The sequence below is a fragment of the Macrobrachium nipponense genome, chromosome 47 (genome assembly GCF_015104395.2).
Source record: "Macrobrachium nipponense isolate FS-2020 chromosome 47, ASM1510439v2, whole genome shotgun sequence".
Taxonomy (NCBI): domain Eukaryota; kingdom Metazoa; phylum Arthropoda; class Malacostraca; order Decapoda; family Palaemonidae; genus Macrobrachium; species Macrobrachium nipponense.
The window spans coordinates 12,866,298-12,889,100 of NC_087222.1; the positions used below are offsets into that span (position 1 = coordinate 12,866,298).

Below are 22,803 nucleotides of genomic sequence, written 5' to 3' on the forward strand. Positions count from 1 at the left end.
CTAAGGAGAAGCACTTGTCATACGTGATCCTTACGTCATGTTCTTGTTGAAGGCTAGAGAAGTGGCAATGGCCCTCACTTCATGGGCCTTAACCTTAAGGAGCTTAAACTGGTCCTCGTCACATGCTACATGGGCTTCCTTGACTAGGCTTCTCAAGAAGAATGCCAGAGCATTCTTAGACAAGGGCCTACTGGGGTCCCTCACAGAACACCAGAGGACGTCTGTATTGCCCTTAAGTTGTTCCTTCCTTCTGAGGTAATACTTAATGCTTCTTACAGGCAAAGAGTCCTCTCTGGCTCTTCCCCTACGAGCGTAGATAAACCTTGGACCTCAAAACTTCTGGGCCATGGATTCGACGGATTCTCATACTTAGCTAAGAATTAGGGAAGGAAAGAACAAACCACGGACTGATCTTTGAAGCCCACCTTTCCTTCTATGGCTTGCAGTTCACTCATCCTCTTGGCAGATACCAAAGCCATGAGGAAAAGGGACTTCTTGGTAAGGTCCCTGAAGGAAGCTGATTGAGGAGGTTCAAACCTTGAAGAACTCAGAAATTGAAGAACCACGTCAAGATTCCAATTGGGTGTTCTCAAGGACCCTTTCTTTGTTGTCTCGAAAGACCTGATCATTGTTGGAAATGTTCAGACCTCTGTGTCTGCACACTGCTGCTAGCATACTGCGGTATCCTTTTATAGTCAAGGCAGCTAGTCCACATTCTTCCCTAAGGAAAAGGATGAAGTCAGCAATTTGGGTCAGAGGTACTGGAAGAGGAAACTTTCTTATTCCTACACCAACGACGAAAGACATTCCACTTCGACTGGTATACTCGCAAGGTGGAAGATCTCCTTGCTCTTGCAATAGCTTTTGCAGCCTTAGACGAAAATCCCTTCGCTCTGACAAGACTTTGGACAGTCTGAAGCCAGTCAGACTGAGAGCGGGGAGGTTTTTGTGATACCTGTCAAAGTGGGGTTGTCTGAGTAAATCCTTCCTTGGTGGAAGGGATCTTGGAAGGTCCACCAACCATTCCAGTACCTCTGTGAACCAGTCTTGGGCAGGCCAGAACGGAGCGATCAGAGTCATTCGAGCCGAATCTGACGCGGCGAACTTCTTTAGAGTCTCTCCCAGGATCTTGAAGGGCATCCACTGCTATTGCCCTTGGATCTGATATTGGAGAGCAATACAGGTCTAGTCTTGTGTTCTTTGAGGTGGCGAAGAGGTCTAGATGGGGCCTGCCCCAGTTTCCACAGGCTTTGGCAAACATCTTGATGAAGAGTCCACTCCGTCGGAAGGACCTAATCTTTTCTGCTGAGAAGGTCTGCCCTTACATTCCTTTCCCCCTGTACAAATCTGGTGAGGAGCCTGACACTCCTTACCTCGGCCCATAGCAAAAGATCTCTTGCTGTCTCGTACAGGGAGAAGGAGTGTGTCCCCCCTGTTTCGTGATGTATGCCAGAGCTGTGGTGTTGCCCGAGTTGACCTGAACAATGGAGCCTCGGACGTGGGACTTGAAGACTTTCAGCGCCAGCCAAACAGCCATCAGTTCCTTTCTGTTGATGTGCCAGGACACCTGTTCTCCCTCCCAGGTGCCTGACACTTCCTTCGTTCCCAGAGTCGCCCCCCAACCTGTCTCCGACGCGTCGGAGAACAACACTAGGCTGGGGTTCAGGGATTACAGTGACAGACCTTGGACATATCTGTTGGGATCTGCCCACCCCAATAACTTCTCCTTTATCTGCTGAGTTACGGCAAAGGAGAACATCAAATCCTGAGAACGACAATTCCAGTTCTGAGCTAGAAACAACTGCAGAGGTCTCAGGTGTAACCTTCCTAGGGAAACGAATTGCTCCAGCGAGGAGAGCGTCCCCAACAGACTCATCCACTCCCTCGCTGTGCATGCATCTTTCCCTAGGAAGGTTGCAATCTTCTCGGAGCCTCGGGCTATCCTTTCCAGGGACGGAAAAGCCCGAAAACCCCGAGAATCCATCCGAATCCCCAGATAAACACATTCTTGATTGGGGATGACAACGTTCCTTCGAACTGACTCTTATAAGCCAATCGTCCAGGTAAAGGGATATTCTCACTCCTTCCAAGTGAAGCCACTGCGCGACATTCCTCAAGATCCCCATGAAAACCTGAGGGGCCGTCGAGAGGCCAAAGCACAAGCCCTGAACTGATAAACTTTTCCTTGCATCATGAACCTTAGATACTTCCTCGACGAGGGATGGATCGGCATATGGAAGTAAGCGTCCTGCAGATCCAGGGACACCATCCAGTCCCCTGGACGAAGAGCAGCCAACACCGATGACGTGGTTTCCATCGAGAACTTCTTTTTCTCCACAAAGAAGTTCAGGGCGCTTACATCCAGAACTGGTCTCCATCCCCCTGAGGATTTCGGAACTAGGAAGAGGCGGTTGTAAAAACCTGCTGAGTGAAGATCCGATACTAGTTCTATCGCCTCCTTTTCCAGCATCTGATCTACTGCTAGAACAAGGGCTTGGTTCATGATGGGGTCCTTGTACTTGGCCGTCAACTCCCTTGGAGTGGTCGTTAAGGGAGGTCTTGAAGCGTAAGGAATGAGATATCCCTTTTTGACAATAGAGTGTGTCCAGGTGTCCACCCCTCTCTGGGCCCAGACATCTGCAAAACTTAGGAGTCTGGCGCCTACTGTCGTCTGAAGGACTTGTTTGCTACTTTGTTGTCTTGATAGATTTTGAGAAGGTTTACCTTCTCTGCAGGTGGGTCTTCGCCTCGAAAAGAAGGTCTGGAGGATGGACCCCCTCGAAAGGGTTCCTGCGTTGCGGGTTTCTCTTTCTTGTTCTTCACAGAGAAGTCCGGTCGAGGCTTCCTCGTCGACTGTGCCAGCAGGTCCTGAGTTGCCTTGGCCGAGAGAGCTCGAAATATCTTGCACTAACTTCTTGGGGAAGAGCTGTGACAAGAGCTGTGAGTACAACAGCGAAGACCTCTGGGCGTGAGAGACCGACTTAGTCAAGAAGGAGCAGTACACGGCCCTCTTCTTGACTACTCCTGCCCCGAACAAAGATGCAATCTCACTAGTGCCATCCCTTACAGACTTATCCATACAGGACAATACACAGTGGAGGTCTTCTGGAGAAAGGGTGTCCGGCGTCTGCGTCTTCCTGGCCAAGACTCCCAAGGACCAATCCAGGAAGTTGAAAACCTTGAGAACTCGGAACATCCCCTTCAACATATGGTCGAGCTCATTCATGGCCTACGACATCTTGGCAGAATTAAGAGCTGATCGTCTGGTGGCGTCCACTAACGCAGAGAAGTCTGAATCGGCAGATGACGGGAGACCCAGGCCCAAGGGCTCTCCCGTTTCATACCAAAATCCAGTACATCCTGTCAGCTTAGATGGGGGGAAGGAAAACACCATCTTCCCCGCTTCTTCCTTGGAAAGAAGCCACGATCCAAATCCCCTTAGTGCCTTCTTCATAGATAACGTAGGCTTCATCCTGACGCAAGAGGATCCTTTCGTCATCTTGGAGGTTGAGAACAGCGAATGTGGAGACGGAGGAGCGACAGGGCTGAGGTAATCTCCGAACTCCTAGAGAAGTAAGGCGGTAAGCTTCTTGTAAGCAGAAACCGCGGCAGTCTTGTTGGAATCCTCGTCAGAGCCTTCCTGGTCTTCTTCCGCCGACGAACGAGGAGGGTCCTTAGAAGAGGAGGTGGTCCTGCCAGGAGAAGGGCACCTACGAGAAGCTTGTCGCCTGTCAGGGGAGGCAAAGGCATCAGGAGAGCGACAAGCAGAAACAGAAGAGCGCCTACAGGACATGGGAAGTCTGTGTGAAGACTCGCGCTTTGAAGTCGAAGACCGTCTCTCATGACGAGGGCGCCCACGAGGCTCTTGGGTCTTATCAAGAGGTGAACGGCTTCCAGGAGAAGAGCCCCTACTGGGGGAGTAGCGCCTGCGAGGAGCTTGGCACCTGTCGCGAGGAGAGCAGCTACTAGGAGCAGAGCGCCTACTAGGTGAGAGATGCTTGCGAGGCTCTTGGCGTCTGTCAAGAGGAGAGCGGCTACCAGGTGAAGAGCGCCTAACAGGAGAGAGGCGCCTACGAGGCTCTTGGTGCCTGTCCAGAGGAGAGCAGCTGCCAGGCGAAGAACGTCTACCAGGAGATTGGCGCCTGCGAGGCTCTTGGCACCTGCGAGGAGAAGAGCGCCTTTTAGGACTAGTAGACTGGCGCCTGTCCTGTAAAGAGCGCCTGTCCAGAGAATGGCGCACGCTCGGGGAAGAGCGCCTGACAGGAGAAGAGCGTCTGCAAGGCGAACGGAGCCTGTCCAGCGAAGAGCGAGCATCAGCCGAAGAGCGCCTGCCAGCCGCCTGGTGCCTGGACTGGGAGGGGAGCCAGCCAAGAGAGGGGAGCTTCTCGCGAGAAACCCCTCGCTCGGGGGAAGCCACAACATCCGGAGAAGAGCGCCTACATAGAGGAGAGCGTAAGACGGGAGAAGGGTGCCTGGATTTCTTGATTGGAAGAGAAACGTCCTTCCTCCGACGAGAACTGCCGGCCAGGGAGTCAGCGAGGGCCGAAATCTGTGCTTGGAGCCCGGCGAGAATACTAGAAGGGGACTTCACAGGCTCCTCTTGCGGCGAAGTAGAGCGAGGCGCACGAGGAGAAGAGCAGTCAAGAGATCTCCTGGGCCTCTTAACATCCAGAGAAGGCTCCTCTGGAAAGACTTCCAGGCTGGAAGCCAGGGAGCTGCAGGGCGCCTTCCAAGCTCTCTTCAAAGGGCGCGAAGCTTCCGGGGAGCTCCATCCACGCTTCGGTGATGGTGAAGCAGATGAGGAAAAGCACTGGCGTAGGATGTCCTTCTTGATGCGGTCCGAGGCAGCCTGGGAACGCACATCAGAATCTGCCGAAGGGACGCCTGAGCGGTGGGGGCTCTCCCTAGCCTTCCTGCGGCTATCGACTTTCCTCCTCCACTGGGTCTGGGAGTTTGGAAGAGGTCTAGGCCTGGAAGCACTACGGAGCCGGCACTGCACAGATCACTTTCACTACCACTCTTACCTTTTTCCAAGGAGCGGATCTTGAGCTCCATGCTGCGAATTGTGGCTTTCATCGCAGCCACCTCCGAAGACGTATCCTCGGGTTTGGCGCAGGGAGCCGGGGCTGAAACAGGGCAAGAAGGTTCTACTTCTACGAGAGGGTTAGGTTCTGACTCTAACTCGCTAATGCGAGACCTACTCGAGCTTCAAGATGAAGCTTTACGTACCCTGTCTCTCTCCAACTTCCTTAAGTAGGAAGAAAGAGACTTCCACTCATCCTCATTCAAACCTTCACACCGAAGACGTATCCTCGGGTTTGGCGCAGGGAGCCGGGGCTGAAACAGGGCAAGAAGGTTCTACTTCTACGAGAGGGTTAGGTTCTGACTCTAACTCGCTAATGCGAGACCTACTCGAGCTTCGAGATGAAGCTTTACGTACCCTGTCTCTCTCCAACTTCCTTAAGTAGGAAGAAAGAGACTTCCACTCATCCTCATTCAAACCTTCACACTCCTTACATGGGTTATTAAATGGACAATCATTCTCCCTACACTTCATACATACAGTGTGAGGGTCGACCGAGGCCTTCAGCAACCTCACATACATCCACTGAACATACTCTAAACATAGCAAGTGTCTTAACAACAGAATCCAAATCAGACATATTCAAAGAAAAATCCAGAGCAAAATCAAAACAGTCCACAAAAAAGCGTATGCCAAAAATCTGTCCAAAAAAGATCCCAGGCAAGCGAGAGCAAAATCAACTATCAGGAGGAACCCACAACAGTTGTTGCCGGTCCCAGCGACAGAGAAAATCTGATTAGAAAACGGGATTGGTTCATACACCCACCTCCCAGCGGCGGGAAGGGTAGACCACCTGACCTACCTGTCGCGTGTGCCGCGAGATTTGAAATTCTGTCGGGAACGTCGGAGACTATAGCTAAGTATATATCTGACAGGAAAGTTCATGTACAAAAATACAAGTGTTGGGTTTGTATCATGTTTGTGTCCTCTTCCACCTTTGTTAGGGAAGGGACGGATACATGATTCTATACCTTAACGAAAGGGTAGAGAATGGAGCCTACCTGCATCGACCACCTATTCTAGCATGTGAAGACCGCAACTATCTACCCACAGGAAGAAAGACGAATGAAAGGAGGAAGATATGTCAGTTACACTCTCATTCACTCCTACATTCACACAGTTACAAAGGGCGAGATGCAACCTTGTCCAGTTAGAGGAGCTGGGTAAGCTACACTTGTTGAACAGCCACCACGGGTCCCAAGGAAAAAGTGTCCAAGGACCTATGGGCTATATCCCATAGGTAGCGGAAGTGAAGGTGGTCTGGTTAGCCCAAACCCCTGCCTTCAATACCTGCAAAACCAACAGGTTCTTGCAGAATGCAAGGGTAGGACTTCGTGGTGGGCTCTTGGACGAAAGGTACCAGTGTTGTACCTCCCTTCGGAGGAGTACGCTTTCCTGATCACCTCACAAAGCCAAAAAGAGATTGTGTTCTTTAACACCTCTTTCTTGATCACCCCGGTGCTAATGAAAAGGCGTTAATATGAAGGCCGGAGATGGCAAGTTCTCTTCAGATAGTGCTGTATCACTCTAATGGGAAAAAGTAGCATCTAATGTCAGGGACCAAAGGATTCTGAATCTTCGCTATGAAATCCAGGACAAAATTGAGTGCAAGAGATCCCCATCCCCTTGAGTGTAACATCATAAGCGAGACCATGAAATTCACCTGCTCGCTTCGCTGATGCCAGGGCCAGCAAGAAGACAGTCTTGAGGGTCAGATCCCTGTCTGACGACTCTCGCAGCTGCTCATAAGGTTCACAAGTCAGACTCCTTAAGACAAGAGTCACATCTCACTCAGGAGGCTTGAGTTCCCTGGGTGGGCAAGACCTCTCCAAACTCCTCATAAGGAGAGAAAACTCAACGTAACTGGAAATATCCGCTCCTCACAGTTTCAGGACCAAGGCCAAGGCATACCTATAGCCTTTAACTACGGAGACAGAGAGGAGCTACTCTCGATGAAGAAAGACTAGGAAATCCGCTATCTGTTAAGAGTGGCTCTGAATGGAGAGAAAACCCGTCTATGACACCAGCCACAGAAGACGGCTCACTTTCCCTGGTACACTGCTGAAGAGGACTGTCTGAGGTATCCTGCCATCTCTGTTGCTGCTCGGCGAGAAAAGTCTCTCGCTTGCAAGAGATAGTGGATAACCGCCAGCCGTGAAGACACAGGGACTTTACTGTCGAGTGGTACCACTCATGTGCAGTTGACATAGAAGGTTATGCCACAGGAGAATCTTGTGCACTGCCTCAGAAAGAAGAGCCAACAGATTGAGATGCCAAATGGTGGGAGCCACCAGAATAATCTGAAGATTCCTGGTGACCAGCACTCTGCTGATCCCCTTGCGAATCAGGCAGAATGGCAGAAAGGCGTAGACATTGAGATTGTCCCATGGATGTTGGAATGTATCCTCTGCAGCTGCCCATGGGTCCAGCGTTGTGAACAGGTCTACCACTGGACGCCCCCACAAGTCGAACAACCTTTTCACCATGTCTGGGTGTAGGTACCACTCCGTTCCTACCACCTGCTTGTCTGCCACTACATTCCCCTTGCCCGGAATATACCTGGCTGATAGCTCACCGAGTGTGTCATATCCCACTTGTGCACCTGCACTGTCAACTGATGCAACAGGAGAGACACTAGGTCCCCTGTTTGTTGACATATGCCACCACCGTGGTGTTGTTGCTCATTAACACCACGGAATGTCCCATTACTCGATCCTGGAACTCTTGGACGGTTAAGAAGGCAGCCTTGAGTTCCAGAATGTTTATGTGAAGGTGCTTGTCGTCCCAGTGCCACACTCCTGCAGTCAGCATCTCCTCCAGGTGTGTGCCCCAACCTCGGTCGACGCATCTGAGAACAGAAGCACGTCTGGAGGGAATATGCAACTCCACTCCTTTTAAGAGGTTCCTGTCATCTAGCCATCACGCTAAATCCTTCCTCCGTTAGAGGATGAGGAAGAATTTAGGATCCCGAGCCTGTGACCAATACTCCTTTAGTCTCCACTGAAGAGACCACAGGTGAGGATGCCCATGAGGGACTAACTTCCCTAATGAGGACAGATGACCGATCACAACCTGCCAAAGCTGAGGTGGTTGCTCCTGCCAAGATTGAAACAGTTGAGCTGCCTTCCTGAACTGGCTGATTCTTGAGTCTTCGGGAAGACCAGTGCTGCTGCTGTATCGATCAGCATGCCCAGATACTTTATCCTCTACTTGGGAACGAGATCTGACTCCTCAAAATTTATCATGGTCACGAGATCGCAGCAAAAACTCGAGAAGTCGATCCCTGTCCTGTAGCAACTGCGAGAGTGAGCTCACCAGGACTAACCAGTTGTTGAGATGCATCAATGGGCGTATCCTGACTGAGTGAGTCCAAGCAGAAACCAAGACTGAGGTACGTCCTGGAGGACTGATGAAATACGCATCCTTCAGATCCACCGAAAGCATAAAGTTATTCTCCCTGATAGAAACAAGCACAGACCGTGCTGCCTCCATCGTGGACCGAGTCTGGTGAATGAATCGGTTCAAAGGAGAGAGATCTATCACCAGTCTCCAGGTCCCACGTAGCCTTATATGTGAGGAAGACTCTGCTGTAGAAAACTGGTGATGGATCCCATACGACTTCCACAGCTCCCTTGCTCAGCATCACTAGCACCTCTTCTTTCAGTGCCAGAACCTTGGACAAAACAGGGATGTAAGTCTGTAGACGGACCAGAGCTTCAGTGAGGGGTGGCCTCAACTCAAAGGGAAGAAGATATCCCTCCCGAAGGACATCCACTACCCAGGTCTCGGCTCCATAGTGCTGCCATGTTGCCCAATGGCTCACCAGGCATGGCCCCACCGGTGACAGCAGCTGAGGGGGGAATCGCCATCCCTAGTGTTCCCCTCTCTTCCTCTTACCTCCCTTCCCCCGAGAGAAGGGGCTGAAAAGGTTGTGGTTGGTCCCCTTTCCATGCAAAAGAAGGCTGGGTCTTTCCTCATGGCCCCTTCAAAGGAGGAGTCTTCTTGGACCAAGGCAGAAGAAGAGCAAGCTTAGCTCGAAGGCATAGCTGCAGTTGCATGAGACGGCCCTGAAGTCTTTGCAGCTGACTGGCGGACAAGTCGATCGTTTTCTTCAGCCCTTCACTTGTCCACAGCAGCATCCACCATCTCACTAGGGAGGGAAGAGGAGGAACCCAGCAAAGGTCCGTTTCTCAACACCAATGCCTACTCTGGCGGTACAGACCTGGAGACACAATACAGGACAGCATCATTCCTAAGCAACAGGTTGGCGCACAGGTTTGCCATCTGGTGGGTCAGGTAGGAAATAGCCCTACCTCCAGACTGGCAGTCTCCCAAAAGCCAAATCTTCTCCAGGAAATATACGTCCCGAAAAAACAGCAACTCTGAATACTGTGAGGGACCACAGATTCAACCAGGAGGCCACTTGGAAAGCTACCATAGTGGCAGCTTCCCAGGCCGCTGCCTCTTGATCCATGAACCACAGGTTCTCGTCAGCAAGGTGCTACAGCAGTAAACAAGGAGTCAGACAAACTAGCTCTGGGTCCACCTGTTTAATCAGCAAAGGGTTGTTCAAGGGCAAATAGAAATGCCTCTTTTGAGGTAGAGGAGGGGGAAAAGCATAATGCGATGCAGGAGAGATGGGCATACACGTATGCAAGAATTTCAGCCAGCCGGAGACCTAAGTCTGTGATTGCCGGGCAGAGATTCGAATTGGTAGTCAAACCTCGACAGAGGAGAAATAATACCAAACCGCAATATCTTGGAGAGCAAGCAGTACTGAGGCAGTACCATACACTCGAGCATTTGCATTTTAACCAAAATGGGAGGGAAGAAAACCCTCCTATTCGGTGATAATGCAAATGCTGTGGTGCTCTTGGTAAACAATAACACTAGTTATCTCAAAATCAAAACCGGTAACTCTCGGGAGGCCTGAAAGGACTTCCCGAGTTCCAGGTCAATTAAGAGAAGATACTATTCGTCTCGGTCACATACCAAAGGAGTTAACTTACACTTATGTGCATACTACTCAGACAATCCAACTGATAACAGAAGCATGTTGAGAGAGAAATATACATAGTTTATTTGTAGGTTCCTGTACTTCACACTCTAGCCTAATTCTCCTTCATTTGAGGAACAAGAATAAGAACTGGAAGTAGACCTCCTCCATTCTCTAATGAAGAGAGCGAATGTGAAGTTTTCCCAAAGGGAGACTTCTACGGTGATAACAGGATACCGAAGACTACTAGTTCAAGCCAAACTGGATGTTCCCAAAAGAGTAGCACTGGAGAGGCATTCAAACTTTCGGTGCTATCCATCCTAAATGGATTGACTTATGTTCGGTAAGATCCTAGGATATCCCAAACACATAGTCTCTCGGGTTCTAATTCCAAGGAGTAGACTCCACCGAATTCCTCTTTATTTCCTTGTTCATTCTGGCATAACCAGGAAGTAAAGGAAAAAAAGAGAGGAGGATTGACTGTTATTGCCCACTCTTCTCTGTATCTCGGAGTTGACCGCGAACTGAGGTGACTGACCGTCAGGTCCATCCAGGCCAAACCACTCCCGAGGTACTCTTCCTTCAGCAGCAGCACTTCCACGGGCAATATCATTGGGAATACCCATTGCCTGAGTGTTTGGAAATCTCAGAAAACCAAATCACCCTGTGGACGCTAGAAATTCTAAGGAATTTACTAGCTTGGTGAGACTCCCGACTTTCGTAATAACAATTGCTGGAAATGTCTGTCTCAACAGTGTGTTTGGAAATTACAGGAAAACCAGAACACTGAGAACGCCAGAAATTCCAAGGAATTTGAGCATTCGGCGAGATTCCCGGTTATCGTAGTAACAATTATCAGGAATTCTCGTCTTGCCCAATTGTTTGCAGATTGTAGAAGACCATAACATTCAGAAAGCACTAGAAATTCTGAAGAATTTTAAGAGCTCAGCGAAACCAGCGAATTTCTTAAGATGATCATTGGGTGGTGGCCCTCCTCGATTCCCGTAGAAATCGAGGAGGATCGGGCATATACGATCCTTCCTCAACGACGTGATGTACGTCTGGTAGGACATGAAGGTCCCTCCAGGAACGTAGTCCCCCGACACTGAACCCTACGGAGAGTGTTCTGCAGGATCCCTCCCATCCACCTCGCCCCTCCCGGTGTAGCCATAGGAAGAGAGGAAATGGGGAAGGAAGACTGGATGCTCTCGCTCGCCTTGCTAGCGGAACTAGCAGCCAAAGAAGTGAGTCACACGCAGGCATCAGCCTGCGGTGATGGCTGCTCCGCGAGTCTAGGAAAGCGTTACAGTCTGGAGAAAACGCTTTCCCGAGGAGGGTTACGAAACTCTCATACTGCAGGTGAAACGTCTGATGCCACCGAGACTGGTCAGTCAATGTGAATGTTGTCTGAGTGGGGCCGAGCATGCACCTGACCGGAGAAAGCCGATATAATCCTCTGCCACATCCCAGTCCTCGTCGAGGCTGAAACCTTTCGAGGACTGAAAGGGGGAGCCCACATTGGTCTCTGCATGTGTGATCCAGCGGGACCATCGCATGAACAGCGGTGATGGTCACTTCGCGAGTCTAGGAAAGCGTCATCATCCTCGCCAGCCCCCCATGATCTCCTCTAATTACTTAAGCATATGACCTGTCCAGTCCTAAGACCGAACCGGGCACATAAACTCTCATGGCTGGACCGAGAAAAGCGCACTCCTCATGATACCCCATAGTCACCTCGCTCCTCCCGGTGTATCCCGCCGAGAAGGTTGAAGGGCAGGTGAGGCAGATCTGACACTCCTGCTCTGTCTACTGGCAGAACCGGTGTACAGAGAGGGGTGCAGGCAATCACCAACCCGCAGTGATGACTGGTCTGCAGGTCTGGACCAGCGATCTTCCTGTGGAAAGTGCAGGACCAAGGATGGTAGCATCGGTCTCTTGCATCAGGGGAGCTGCTACCAGCTGCACGGACCATCTGATTACGCTGGTGTGATCGATGGTCAGGTGATTGGTAGTGTTCACCAACGCGGTGAGACCAAGCACCATCCTCACGACGAATCGTGGTCCCAGAAGCAGCCAAAGCTGTTCCTGGGGACCTGGGGACCTCCTCCCAGTGTCGCCTAGTGTACGGTCAGATGAGACTTATGTCTACCCTGGGTACCGGGCGATCACTATGCTAGCGATTGCCGGTCTGGCGAGAGTCACCTGGGCAACTCTTACCATCCTTTCGGCCCGTGCCTGGGTCCTGGTGGTGAGCCTACTCAGCAGCCTGGACCCTGGCTCGATGACGCTCACTGACAAGCGACCGAGACAGCTCCTGGTCCAGAGGTGGAACCTCTAGAGCCAGGAGCAGAGGTACCAGCAGTGGCTGGTACCTCTACGGTCCCTGTCTTTCTCTTCCCTGGGGAAGGAAAGACGGGCCCCATTTCTGAAGGAACGGGAGGGCCAGTGGAAGGCCTACCTGTCTCACCAGGACGATGAGACAGACCCTTAGAAGTCTCTGTGTGAGACGACTTAGTCGGGGGGCGAGACCACCTTCTTCTTCCTCGGTTGGGGAGCCTTGGAAGGAGAAGTGGAGAGGCGACAGATGACGACGACAAAGACGAAGAAGATGACGACGGCACCTTCCTCTTCTCGACGGCACCTTCCTCTTCTTCTTCACCAACTTCCCCAGGATGGCAGAAAGTTATCCCATCCAGGACTGGGGTTGCGGCGGCTGCCGAAGCAGCAGGCCCCAGCGCGACCTAGGAAGGAAGACCTGACGGAGCAGCAGTGGAGAGAACGCTTCCCCGAGGAGGATTACAAAACTCTCGTAAGGCAGGCGAAGTCTCTGCCACCACCGAGACTGGTTGGACGCGTGAACATGACTCGTCTGGGTGGGGGCTGAGCGTGCACCTGACTGGAGAGAGCCGATACCGTCCTCCAACTCGTCCAAGTCCTCGTTGAGGCCGAAACCTCTCAAGAGGATTGGATGGGGAGCCTCCACCGGTCTCTGCATGGACAGTCCCACGGGACCGTCACGTCAACCCTGGGAACCGAGTCACCTGAGCTACTTGCTCTTTTCTTCCACCCCGTGCCCGAGTCATGACGGTGAGCGGACTCAGCATCACCAACTCTGGATGCATGCGAATCCGAAAATTTACGTGCACTCAGGGACTTGTGAACGAGCACCCGACATGGAACTAGTCTTAGGGGCAGAACCTCTAGAACTAGCAGCAGAAGTGCGAACCGAAGATTGTGCTTCTACAGCTCCCAACACATTAGTCCCTGGGGACAGTTTGATGGTTCCCTTTCCCGAAGGAACTGGAGAGCCAGCGGAAGACCCAACCGCCTCCTCAGTCTGAGGAGGCAGACCCTTAGAAGTCCCATAACGAGACTTCTAAGGGGGAAGACTACGTCCTCTTTCTACAGTAAGGAGCCTTAGGAGTCGATGGGGGGGAGGGGAGACTGATGAAAATATGATTATCTCAAAGAGGAGGATGATGACACTTGTCGAACTCTCTTCCTTATCGATTCCTCTACATTCTGCGAGACTTCTACCATCAGGAATAGTTAATTATCACAGGGCAGCGGCGAAGGCTTCATCCAGTGACGTAACTCCAGGATAGTAGTGGTAAATGTATATGATTTCCAGCTGGGGATCAGTACACACACTCGAGGATCAATATCACAGCATGCTACGAGGCACAGGTACAATTCCAAGGTTCCAAGGTTAGGATAACTAATATGAAGAGCTATTCAACCAATACTGCTGTAATCACAATCACCACTGTTTGTTTGTAAAATAAAGAAAATATGATTTATAGTAATATGGATACTCCTCTCGTATCCAAGGGTACCGCCCTCTGAAGTGAGAGGAGATCCCCCAAACACCAACACCACATGCCCCCTCTTCTACCTTCATCCGATAGCTAGTGAAAGGATGAAGTAGAAGAGAAATTACCAGAAAAAAACCAAACAAAGGACAAACCTCTGAAGTTCCCCTCGGTAATTCCCAAAGCCTAAGCGTAAATTTCAGATGAATACATGTCTCGTCCTCACGATGAAGGGCGAAAGTATGTAATAATAAAGATGTTGGGATACCTTTGCCACCGACCCTTAACACCAAGTAGAAAGGTGGCTATCACAAAAAGTGGGTTTGCATATTAATTAAATTGATTTTATTTAATATTAACATCAAACACAGTATATACCTATTTATTTAACAATAAATAAAAAAATGAAAGTTCCCACCGGGTTGATCAATGGCCAGCCAGCAAGAGCTCACAAAAACATGTCTTCATGGGAAGATGGCCGAAAGAAAAGTCAAGTGTTTACATCTGGTCAGGCGGGCCCTACCCGCCTACCACACGGTAGTTACTGCCTAACCACCTTGTTCAAGAATTTAACAGCCGTAATTACAGCTACGCCAAAAGTAATTCCCCAGGTAAAGGACTGAGGGTTTGTATATCATGTAGGAGCAAATTGCCTTTATTTGTTTATGGCCTTCTTTATGCTTACAATATTATTGGTTATGTCAGGAGAGTTATGTATGTACTTACTTCCCCTCTGTACAGTTTTTCTGAGTTGGTTTTGTTTTCCATATTATACAAAGTGAAAGGGGTACATTACTGAAATTACAAATATCTGAAAGGGTACATGAGGAGGAAAAGGTTGAAAACCCCTGATGTATATGATATATCATACTGAATTGTCATAAGTCAATCTGCATTGACCCTAGAGAATTAGCTGATTTAAATCATTACTATACCACATATGTAGGTATAGAGTGTACTGTGTAGTGTAGGCTAGGCTATATTCGAGATATGATTTCTCCAACAGACGATGGGTTTTTTGGAACCTAACCCCATCGTAAGTAGGAGAATACCTGTATAAAGAAACAACAAAAACTGGTGAAAGGGAACCCAATGGGAATGCGGGGTTTTGGGTGGGATAAATCACTTGGGAGAATCATGCCGTTCTATGCTATCCTACGGTAAGGTAGACTGATGGGAATGCGGGGTTTTGGGTGGGGTAAACACTTGGGGGAAGGTTTTGCTGTGTTATTATGTTATTTCCCCTTATTTATGACATTTTAAACACCAATTAAATATAGAGTGAATAAGGCGCCGAGCCACGGGATGATGATGGATCGACTGTTGTTGTTAACCCTATAGTGTAACCTAGGAGTACCTAACATAGGGTAAACAACCACATGGACTAGCCCAACACACCGACAATCACGGCATGCCACCCTCCGAAAAGTACTTATAACGCGTCCTGACACCTGAGATGGGCATCAGTCATGGCTTGTTGTTGGTGAGGGATAGAGCTAAAGACCTCTACTCTCCTTTCGAAGTAAGTATTTTCTCCAAAGTTAGAAATTAAGGCCAAATTTAAAGCATTAAACAGAGGGTAGTGAAAAGGGTGGCCAACGCAGTGTAAATCTCACCAAAACGCTTTTGAAATTTTTACTTACGCTTAAATATGTTAGAAGATTGGCGCCATCTTGATGTCTGTGGAGTTGTTTGCGTCAACAAACTTCCCATTTCCTGTTATAAATCCACACACCACTTGTATCCATAGATGCTGGGGCACTTTCATCACAACAATCGGAACACGGTCACTGGGCACAACGTTTTCAAGGAAACAACTGTTTTGGTAGACAAAGACGACGAAGCGTGCACTAGATAATTATTTAAATAAATAGTAAAACATCAATATTTTACATATTTATGATGATTAATTTGAAAATATTCGTTATTGAAAAAGTAACTCGATTCTGACTCAAATTTAAGTAATTTTTCGGAATTCGAACGTTCTTTTAAGTCCTGTATTATGACGTCACGACATCTTGACTTTCGTACCTATTGTAAATGAATTGCTATACTCAACTTTCTTGCAGAACAGTTTACCAGTTATTATGCAGATTGTTATCAGCTATTCATGTATTTGTTATAATCGTAATGTGCATATATATCTTAATTATTTACTTTTTGAATATATGAAGATGTTTTACTGCCGGATTACCACCGTAGCGTGACACAATCACTTTCCCTTCCTGGGGCTCTGTCTGTTTTCGCACCATAAGAAATTAATGGGGCCGAATTTGCAATGACCAGAAAGTCGTTAAAAGAGGAAAGTTAGCATTGAGGAGCATATGTTTTGATTGAGAAAAATACAAATTTATACAATAGCTAGCTTGTAAAAAATACTTGATTACAAAAAACTTGATTGACAACTAAGCAGCATACCTACTATGGGTTTAAGAGACAGTGCAAGCACGTTTTTTGGCAATATTCCTGTAATGAACACTCGTATCAGAACGAGATTTTGCTATAGTGTATTACACCCAGTGCCGTAATTTATAAGGGTATCGTGAATCACTTATCGTAAAGAATAACGACACTTGTCCTTGTACCAAGAGACAAATACTCCATTATCCAGAAATGGATACAAACATGCATAAAAAGCTCCACCTATCCTCTCCCCCCCTCTCCACCGCCATCCCTGTCCTTCTTCCTTCCTTCACCTTCTTTTCTCTCTCTCTCTGTTGCTAATTGGTATGTGTTCACCCTCCAAACTGGGTATAAGACTTACACAAAACGTGGAAATTGGTGAAATTAGCCTATGTATTGAAAGTATATATACATAAATATAAAATCAATTTTATCATTATAGCATTACTAGGACAACTAGAATTCATTGAAACAGTTTATGATAATGCATCGGCATATATGTGAAGGTCCACTAATGTGGCAACAATGATTTTGCCATTCTTAGCATGCAAACATTAAAGGTTACATTTATCTCTGGCATACAGTTATTAAAAAAATCAAAATACTAATATAGACTTAAATCAATGAAAAGTGCTAGCAAAAAATATATATATATATAATCCACTAATTGTCGTCTGCTCACGATGGTTTTCGGCAGCCAGATGTACGACAAGGTTAGAAACATTGGATTGTATCTACTTTAGAAATATCTGTAATTTTTCGGGGTAATTTGGTTGCAAAAAAGGGATAATAGACATGAATTAAATAAACATTTCGAAATAACAAAGTAAAGTTGAACTAAATAATGAGTAAAGTAAACAGTTAAGGGAATAAAACTTTGCAGTGTCATCGTCTGCTGCTCGTAACTGTGTTTGTGGAATGAGCGCTTAGGAACCAGGAACAGCAACGTGGTTCAAGTGCAATGTGGAGTGAATTAAGACCAAAATGTATATAATTACAATCAAATAAGCACTGTGGTGTTTCAGTTGTGATGGCAGTAAGGATAAAACCACCGATCACAAGGTAAAAATGAATTCAGTTCAAATCATGACCCCGGGAATAACTAGTTTCATACTTTCACTAATATAGGCAACAAAACGTTGTTTTATTGTGCTGATTACAACTGCAATCTTGAGTAAGATCAATAAACGTTACAGATATAGGGTAAAACACCACAGAAGGCCAACCCTAACTTCGGTGGACGGGTCTTATTCACTCGATATTTAATTGGTGAAACAAGAATACAATTGCAACTCTAAGCATACCATTTAAAAGATTGAAGTTTCGTCAACATAATGTGATATATGAAAGCCCCATACGAACTAAAATAAGCATGTGAGCTCTTCGTAAAATATGTTTTCAAGGCAGTTTTGAAATCCAATATGGCGGCTACGTTTTGCATGGAAGGTTCTGATCAGTGACGGCCACCATCTTTCCCCAGCCTTCCCAGCACTCATTTGAACAATGTTAGCGTATATATGTAACGTTTATTGATCTTACTCAAGATTGCAGTTGTAATCAGCACAATAAAACAACATTTTGTTGCCTATATTAGTGAAAGTATGAAACTTGTTATTCCCGGGGTTATGGTTTGAACTGAATTCATTCTTACCTTGTAATCGGTGGTTTTTATCCTTACTGCCATCACAACTGAAACTCCACAGTGCTTATTTGATTGTTATTATACACATTTTGGTCTCAGTTCACTCCACATTGCACTTTAAACCCGTTGCTGTTCCTAGTTTCTAAGCGCGCGCGCCACAAACACAGTTACGAACAGCAGACGACGACAGACGACGAAACTGCAAAGTTTTATTCCACCCTAAATTGTTTACTTTACTCGTTACAGGTAGTGCTCGAGTTACGATAATTCGTTTTAACGATAATCCGATGTTACGATGGGGTTAGCAATTAATACTAAAAAAAAAAAAAAAAAAAGTTGAAAATGCGTATTTTTAAAAAATTTCGCGCACAGCGAGCGCTGGCAGCAGCGTACTACGCTGTACGATATGTTGGCCCGAGAGCGAGAGGCTGGCGTAGGTACAGCGGCAATGAGTCGACCTCACTTGCGCTCGTTTTGAACCAAGAAACATTAGGTCGGTGTTCGTTTGTGATTTGAGAGTTTTTTTTAAGTACCGAAAATTAAAACAAAAAAACTATGTCTGCCAAACAACCAAATAGGTGTCCTGCTGGTAGTGCAAAAAAGAAGAGGCAATCCATCACTTTGGAGCAGAAACTGAAAATAATAAACCAGCGTGAAGCGGGAAAGCAGTCATGGTTATCGCACGTGACGAACGTTTATCGCAATCGACGGTATCCACCATCCTCAAGGACAAGAAACGCGTAATGGATGCTGTAAAGGCATCTGCTTCAGTTCATTCAACGGTTATATCAAAGAAGAGGATAGGGCCTTTGGAAGAAATGGAGCAATTACTGGTCACGTGGATGGAGGATCAAATACAAAAGCCGTATGCCGCTCACCCTCTTAACCATTCAGACAAAGGCGCGCATGCTTTTTGAAGAGCTGAAGAAGAATTATGATGATAACCACAACAAAAGTTTTGCAGCAAGTGCTGGATGGTTTCGTCGTTTCAAGAACCGCCATAATTTTCACAGTGTGAAAATTAGCGGTGAAGCAGCAAGCGCTGATTGCCGACGGGGCCGCTAAATTTAAGGATGTTTTAAACGAGATCGTCGTTAATGAAGGCTACTTGCCAGAGCAAATCTTTAATGTTGACGAAACCGGACTTTATTGGAAACGTATGCCACAACGGTCCTACATCCACAAAGAAGCAACGGTGATGCCCGGGTTTAAGGCATACAAGGATCGATTGACTCTTCTGCTTGGGGGAAATGTGGCTGGGTATAAACTTAAGCCCTTTATGATTTATCACTCAGAAAATCCAAGGGCTTTAAAAAACATCGACAAGCAGACACTTCCTGTGCATTACCGTCATAATAAAAAAGCTTGGATGACTGCAATATGTTCGAGGACTGGTTCGTTCATTGCTTTCATTCCGGAAGTGAAAGATTATTGTAGTAAAAATAACATCCCCTTCAAAATTCTTCTGATTCTCGACAATGCTCCTGGCGGCCACCCTCAGCACATCGGAGATAGATGTATTAACGAGAATGTAAAAGTTGTGTTTCTGCCACCAAACACAACTTCTCTCATACAACCCATGGATCAGGGTTGCTGTTGGCTGACGTTCAAGGCGTATTAGCTTCGGAACACGTTTGCGCAGGCTGTTCATGCTACGGATAACGAGGAGAAAGATCTCAGAACTTTCTGGAAAGAATTTAGTGTTCTTAACTCCATTATGAACATTGGAAGGGCGTGGAAGGAGGTAAAGAAAGAGTGTATGAATGGGGTCTGGAAAAATCTGCTGAAAGTGTATGTGAACTCGTTTAAAGGTTTTCGATCAGAATGAAGAAGAAGTGGAAATCAATAAAAAGATCTTGATACTTGGGAAAAAAAGTTTAGATTTAGAAATTGACGAGGAAGATATCCAAGAACTTATAGATGTGCAAGCTAACGGCAGAGGATTTAATTGCACTTGCAGAAGAGAAAAAAAAGCAGAAGAGGAAGAAGAAATAAAAGAGCCGGAGCGAACGTTTACGACTAAAAAACTGGCAGAGGGCGTTTGCTTTATTTTGATCAGGATGAAACTTTTAAGTGAAATGGATGGGGACGAGGAACGGTTTGCCAAAGTTCAGAGGGCTCATCAAGACAGTGTTGCATGTTACCGATTAAAATTTATGAAAGAACGAAAAAAACGCACTGTGCAACCTACAATGGATTTTTTCTTCACGAGAACGACTCCAGTGCATTCCGCTTCCCCCCCAGCCCTACCCCCTCACTTGAGACTCGATCCTGTACGTCTCGGAACAGTTGTTTCCTCGAGACACCCCTGAACTTACAGAAGAAGAAATTTTATCTGAGGAAGAGCGAATTGATGATCCTGCTGCTTTATCATCATCCTCCTCTTCCGATCTTTAGTTATAGTAGCCATGAACAGCCTGACACTGATCACGTATGCCGACAACGGACCGAATCTTGTGTGAGTACCCTTTACGCTACAGTATGATCCTTGTTCTTATTATTAAGTTTCTTTTTATACTTAATTATCATAAGTCAATCTGCATTGAAACACACCCGAACTAGCTGATATTAATAATTACTATACCTTATATGTATAGGTATACTGTTGTAGTGTAGGCTAATCTTCCATATATGTGTATATAGCCTAGCCTATATGGTACTGATTAACTTAGTGTAGGCTAGGCTATATCCGAGATACGATTTTCTCAACTTACGATGGGTTTTTCGGAACCTAACCCATCGTAAGTAGGAGAATACCTGTATTTAGTTAAAATTTACTTTGTTATTTAAAAATTTTAATTTAATTCATGTATATGTATCCCTTTTTTGCAACCAATTACCCCGAAAAATTACAGATATTTCTAAAGTAGATACAATCAAATGTTTCTAACGTTTTTGTACATCTGGCTGCCGAAAACCATAGAGGAACGACTACGGAAAAGTGCATAGAGGAACGACTACGGAAAAATGAATTATATACATTTTTTTTTTTTGCTTTTTTGTTTTTGCTAGCACTTTTCATTGATTTCAGTCTATATTAGTATTTTGAATTTCTTTGATAATCGTATGCCAGAAATAAATGTAACCTTTAATGTTTGCATGCTAAGAATGGCAAAATCATCGTTGCCACATTAGTGGAGGCTTCACACATACGCCGTTCCATTATTATAAACGGTTTCCATGAATTCTAGTTGTCATAGTAATGCAATAATGATAAAATTGCTTTAATATTTATGTATATATACTTCCAATACATAGCCTAATTTCACCAATTTCAACGTTTTGTGTGTAGTCTTATACCCATTTGGAGGGTCAACACATACGAATGGCAACAGAGAGAGAGAGAGAGGAGCGATGAGAGAGCGAGAGAGAGAGAGGAGAGAGGAGAGGAAGGAGGAAAAGGAAGGAGGAGGAACGAAGAAGAAAAGGGGTGGCGGTGGAGGGGGGGGTGGGGGAGAGGGTAGGTGGAGCTTTATACACGTGTTCGTATCCATTTCTGCATAATGGAGTTTTTGTCTCTTGGTACAAGGACAAGTGTCGTTATTCTTTACGATTATTGATTCACGATACCCTTATAAATTACGGCACTGGGTGTAATGCACTATAGCAAAATCTCGTTCTGTTACGAGTGTTCGTTACAGAAATAGGTATTGCCAAAAACGTGCTTTCACTGTCTCTGAAACCCATAGTAGGTATGCTGCTTAGTTGTCAATCAAGTTTTTTGTAATCAAGTATTTTTTTACAAAAAAGCTATTGAATAAATTTGTATTTTCTCACTCAAAAACATATGCCCCTCAATGCTAACTTTCCTCTTTTAATAACTGTGTCATTGCAAATTCGGCCCCATAATTTCTTATGGTGCGAAAACAGAGGCGCATCGACCGAAAACGATTGCGTCACACTACGGCGATAATCCGGCAGTAAAACATCTTCATATATCCAAAAAGTAAATAATGAAGATATATATGCGCATTACGATTATACCAATTACATGAAGAGCTGATAATCTGCATGAATAACTGGTAAACTGTTCTGCAAGAAAGTTGAGTAAAGCAATTATTTACAATAGGTACGAAAGTCAAGATGTCGTGACGTCATAATACAGGACTTGAAAGAACGTTCGAATTCCAAAAAATAATTACTTAAATTTGAGTCAGAATCGAGTTACTTTTTCAATAACGAATATTTTCAAATTAATCATCATAAATATGTAAAATATTGATGTTTTACTATTTTTTATTTAAAAAATTACGAAGTGCACGCTTCGTCGTCGTCTTCTACAAAAACAGTTGTTTACTCGGTGAGGAAAAGTTTTCCGTTTGTTGTGATAAAAGTGCCCCAGCGTCTGTGGCACAAGTGGTGTGCGGATTTATCACAGGAAATGGTTTAGTTTATTGACACAAGCGACTCCGTAAACATCAAGACGGCGTCAATCTTCTAAATACCTCGAGTTGTAAGCAAAAATGTTGAACGCGTTTTGGTGAGATTTGCACTACGTTTGAGACCGTTTTCAGTACCCTCTGTTTAAATCTTAAAATTTGGCCTTAATTTCTAACTTTGGAGAAAATACTTACTTCGAAAGGAGAGTAGAGGTCTTTAGCTCCGTTTCTCACCAACAACAAGTCGCGACTGATGCCCATCTCCGGTGTCAGGACGCGTTATAATGTACTTTTTCAGATGCCTGGTGTTTGGCCTGCCGTGGTGTTTTACCCTACTACACTAACATTGTTGAAATGAGTGCTGGGAAGGCTGGGAAAGATGGTGGCCATTCGTGACTAGACCCCGCCAGCCACACGATCGCCGCCATATTGGATTTCAAAACTGCCTTGAAAACATATTTTACGAAGAGCGTCACATGATATTAGGG

At 46.3% G+C, this 22,803-nt stretch overlaps 2 protein-coding genes across 2 annotated transcripts in view; both read right to left on the reverse strand.

Moving 5' to 3' along the window:
• LOC135204532 (gastrula zinc finger protein XlCGF8.2DB-like) overlaps window positions 1–22,803 on the reverse strand; it is a gene marked incomplete at its 3' end in the record, with an annotated part of 99,392 nt that overhangs the window by 72,701 nt on the left and 3,888 nt on the right. Inside the window, exon 2 of the mRNA XM_064234696.1 lies at window positions 15,535–15,708. The remainder of the gene's footprint in view (window positions 1–15,534; window positions 15,709–22,803) is intronic.
• Window positions 3,566–7,569, reverse strand: LOC135204534 (serine/arginine repetitive matrix protein 1-like). Its single transcript, XM_064234698.1, has 4 exons — window positions 7,259–7,569; window positions 6,747–6,850; window positions 5,025–5,126; window positions 3,566–4,869 (listed from the first exon to the last, which is right to left on the reverse strand). The coding sequence occupies exons 1-4, from the start codon at window positions 7,567–7,569 to the stop codon at window positions 3,566–3,568; spliced, it is 1,821 nt and encodes a 606-aa protein (XP_064090768.1).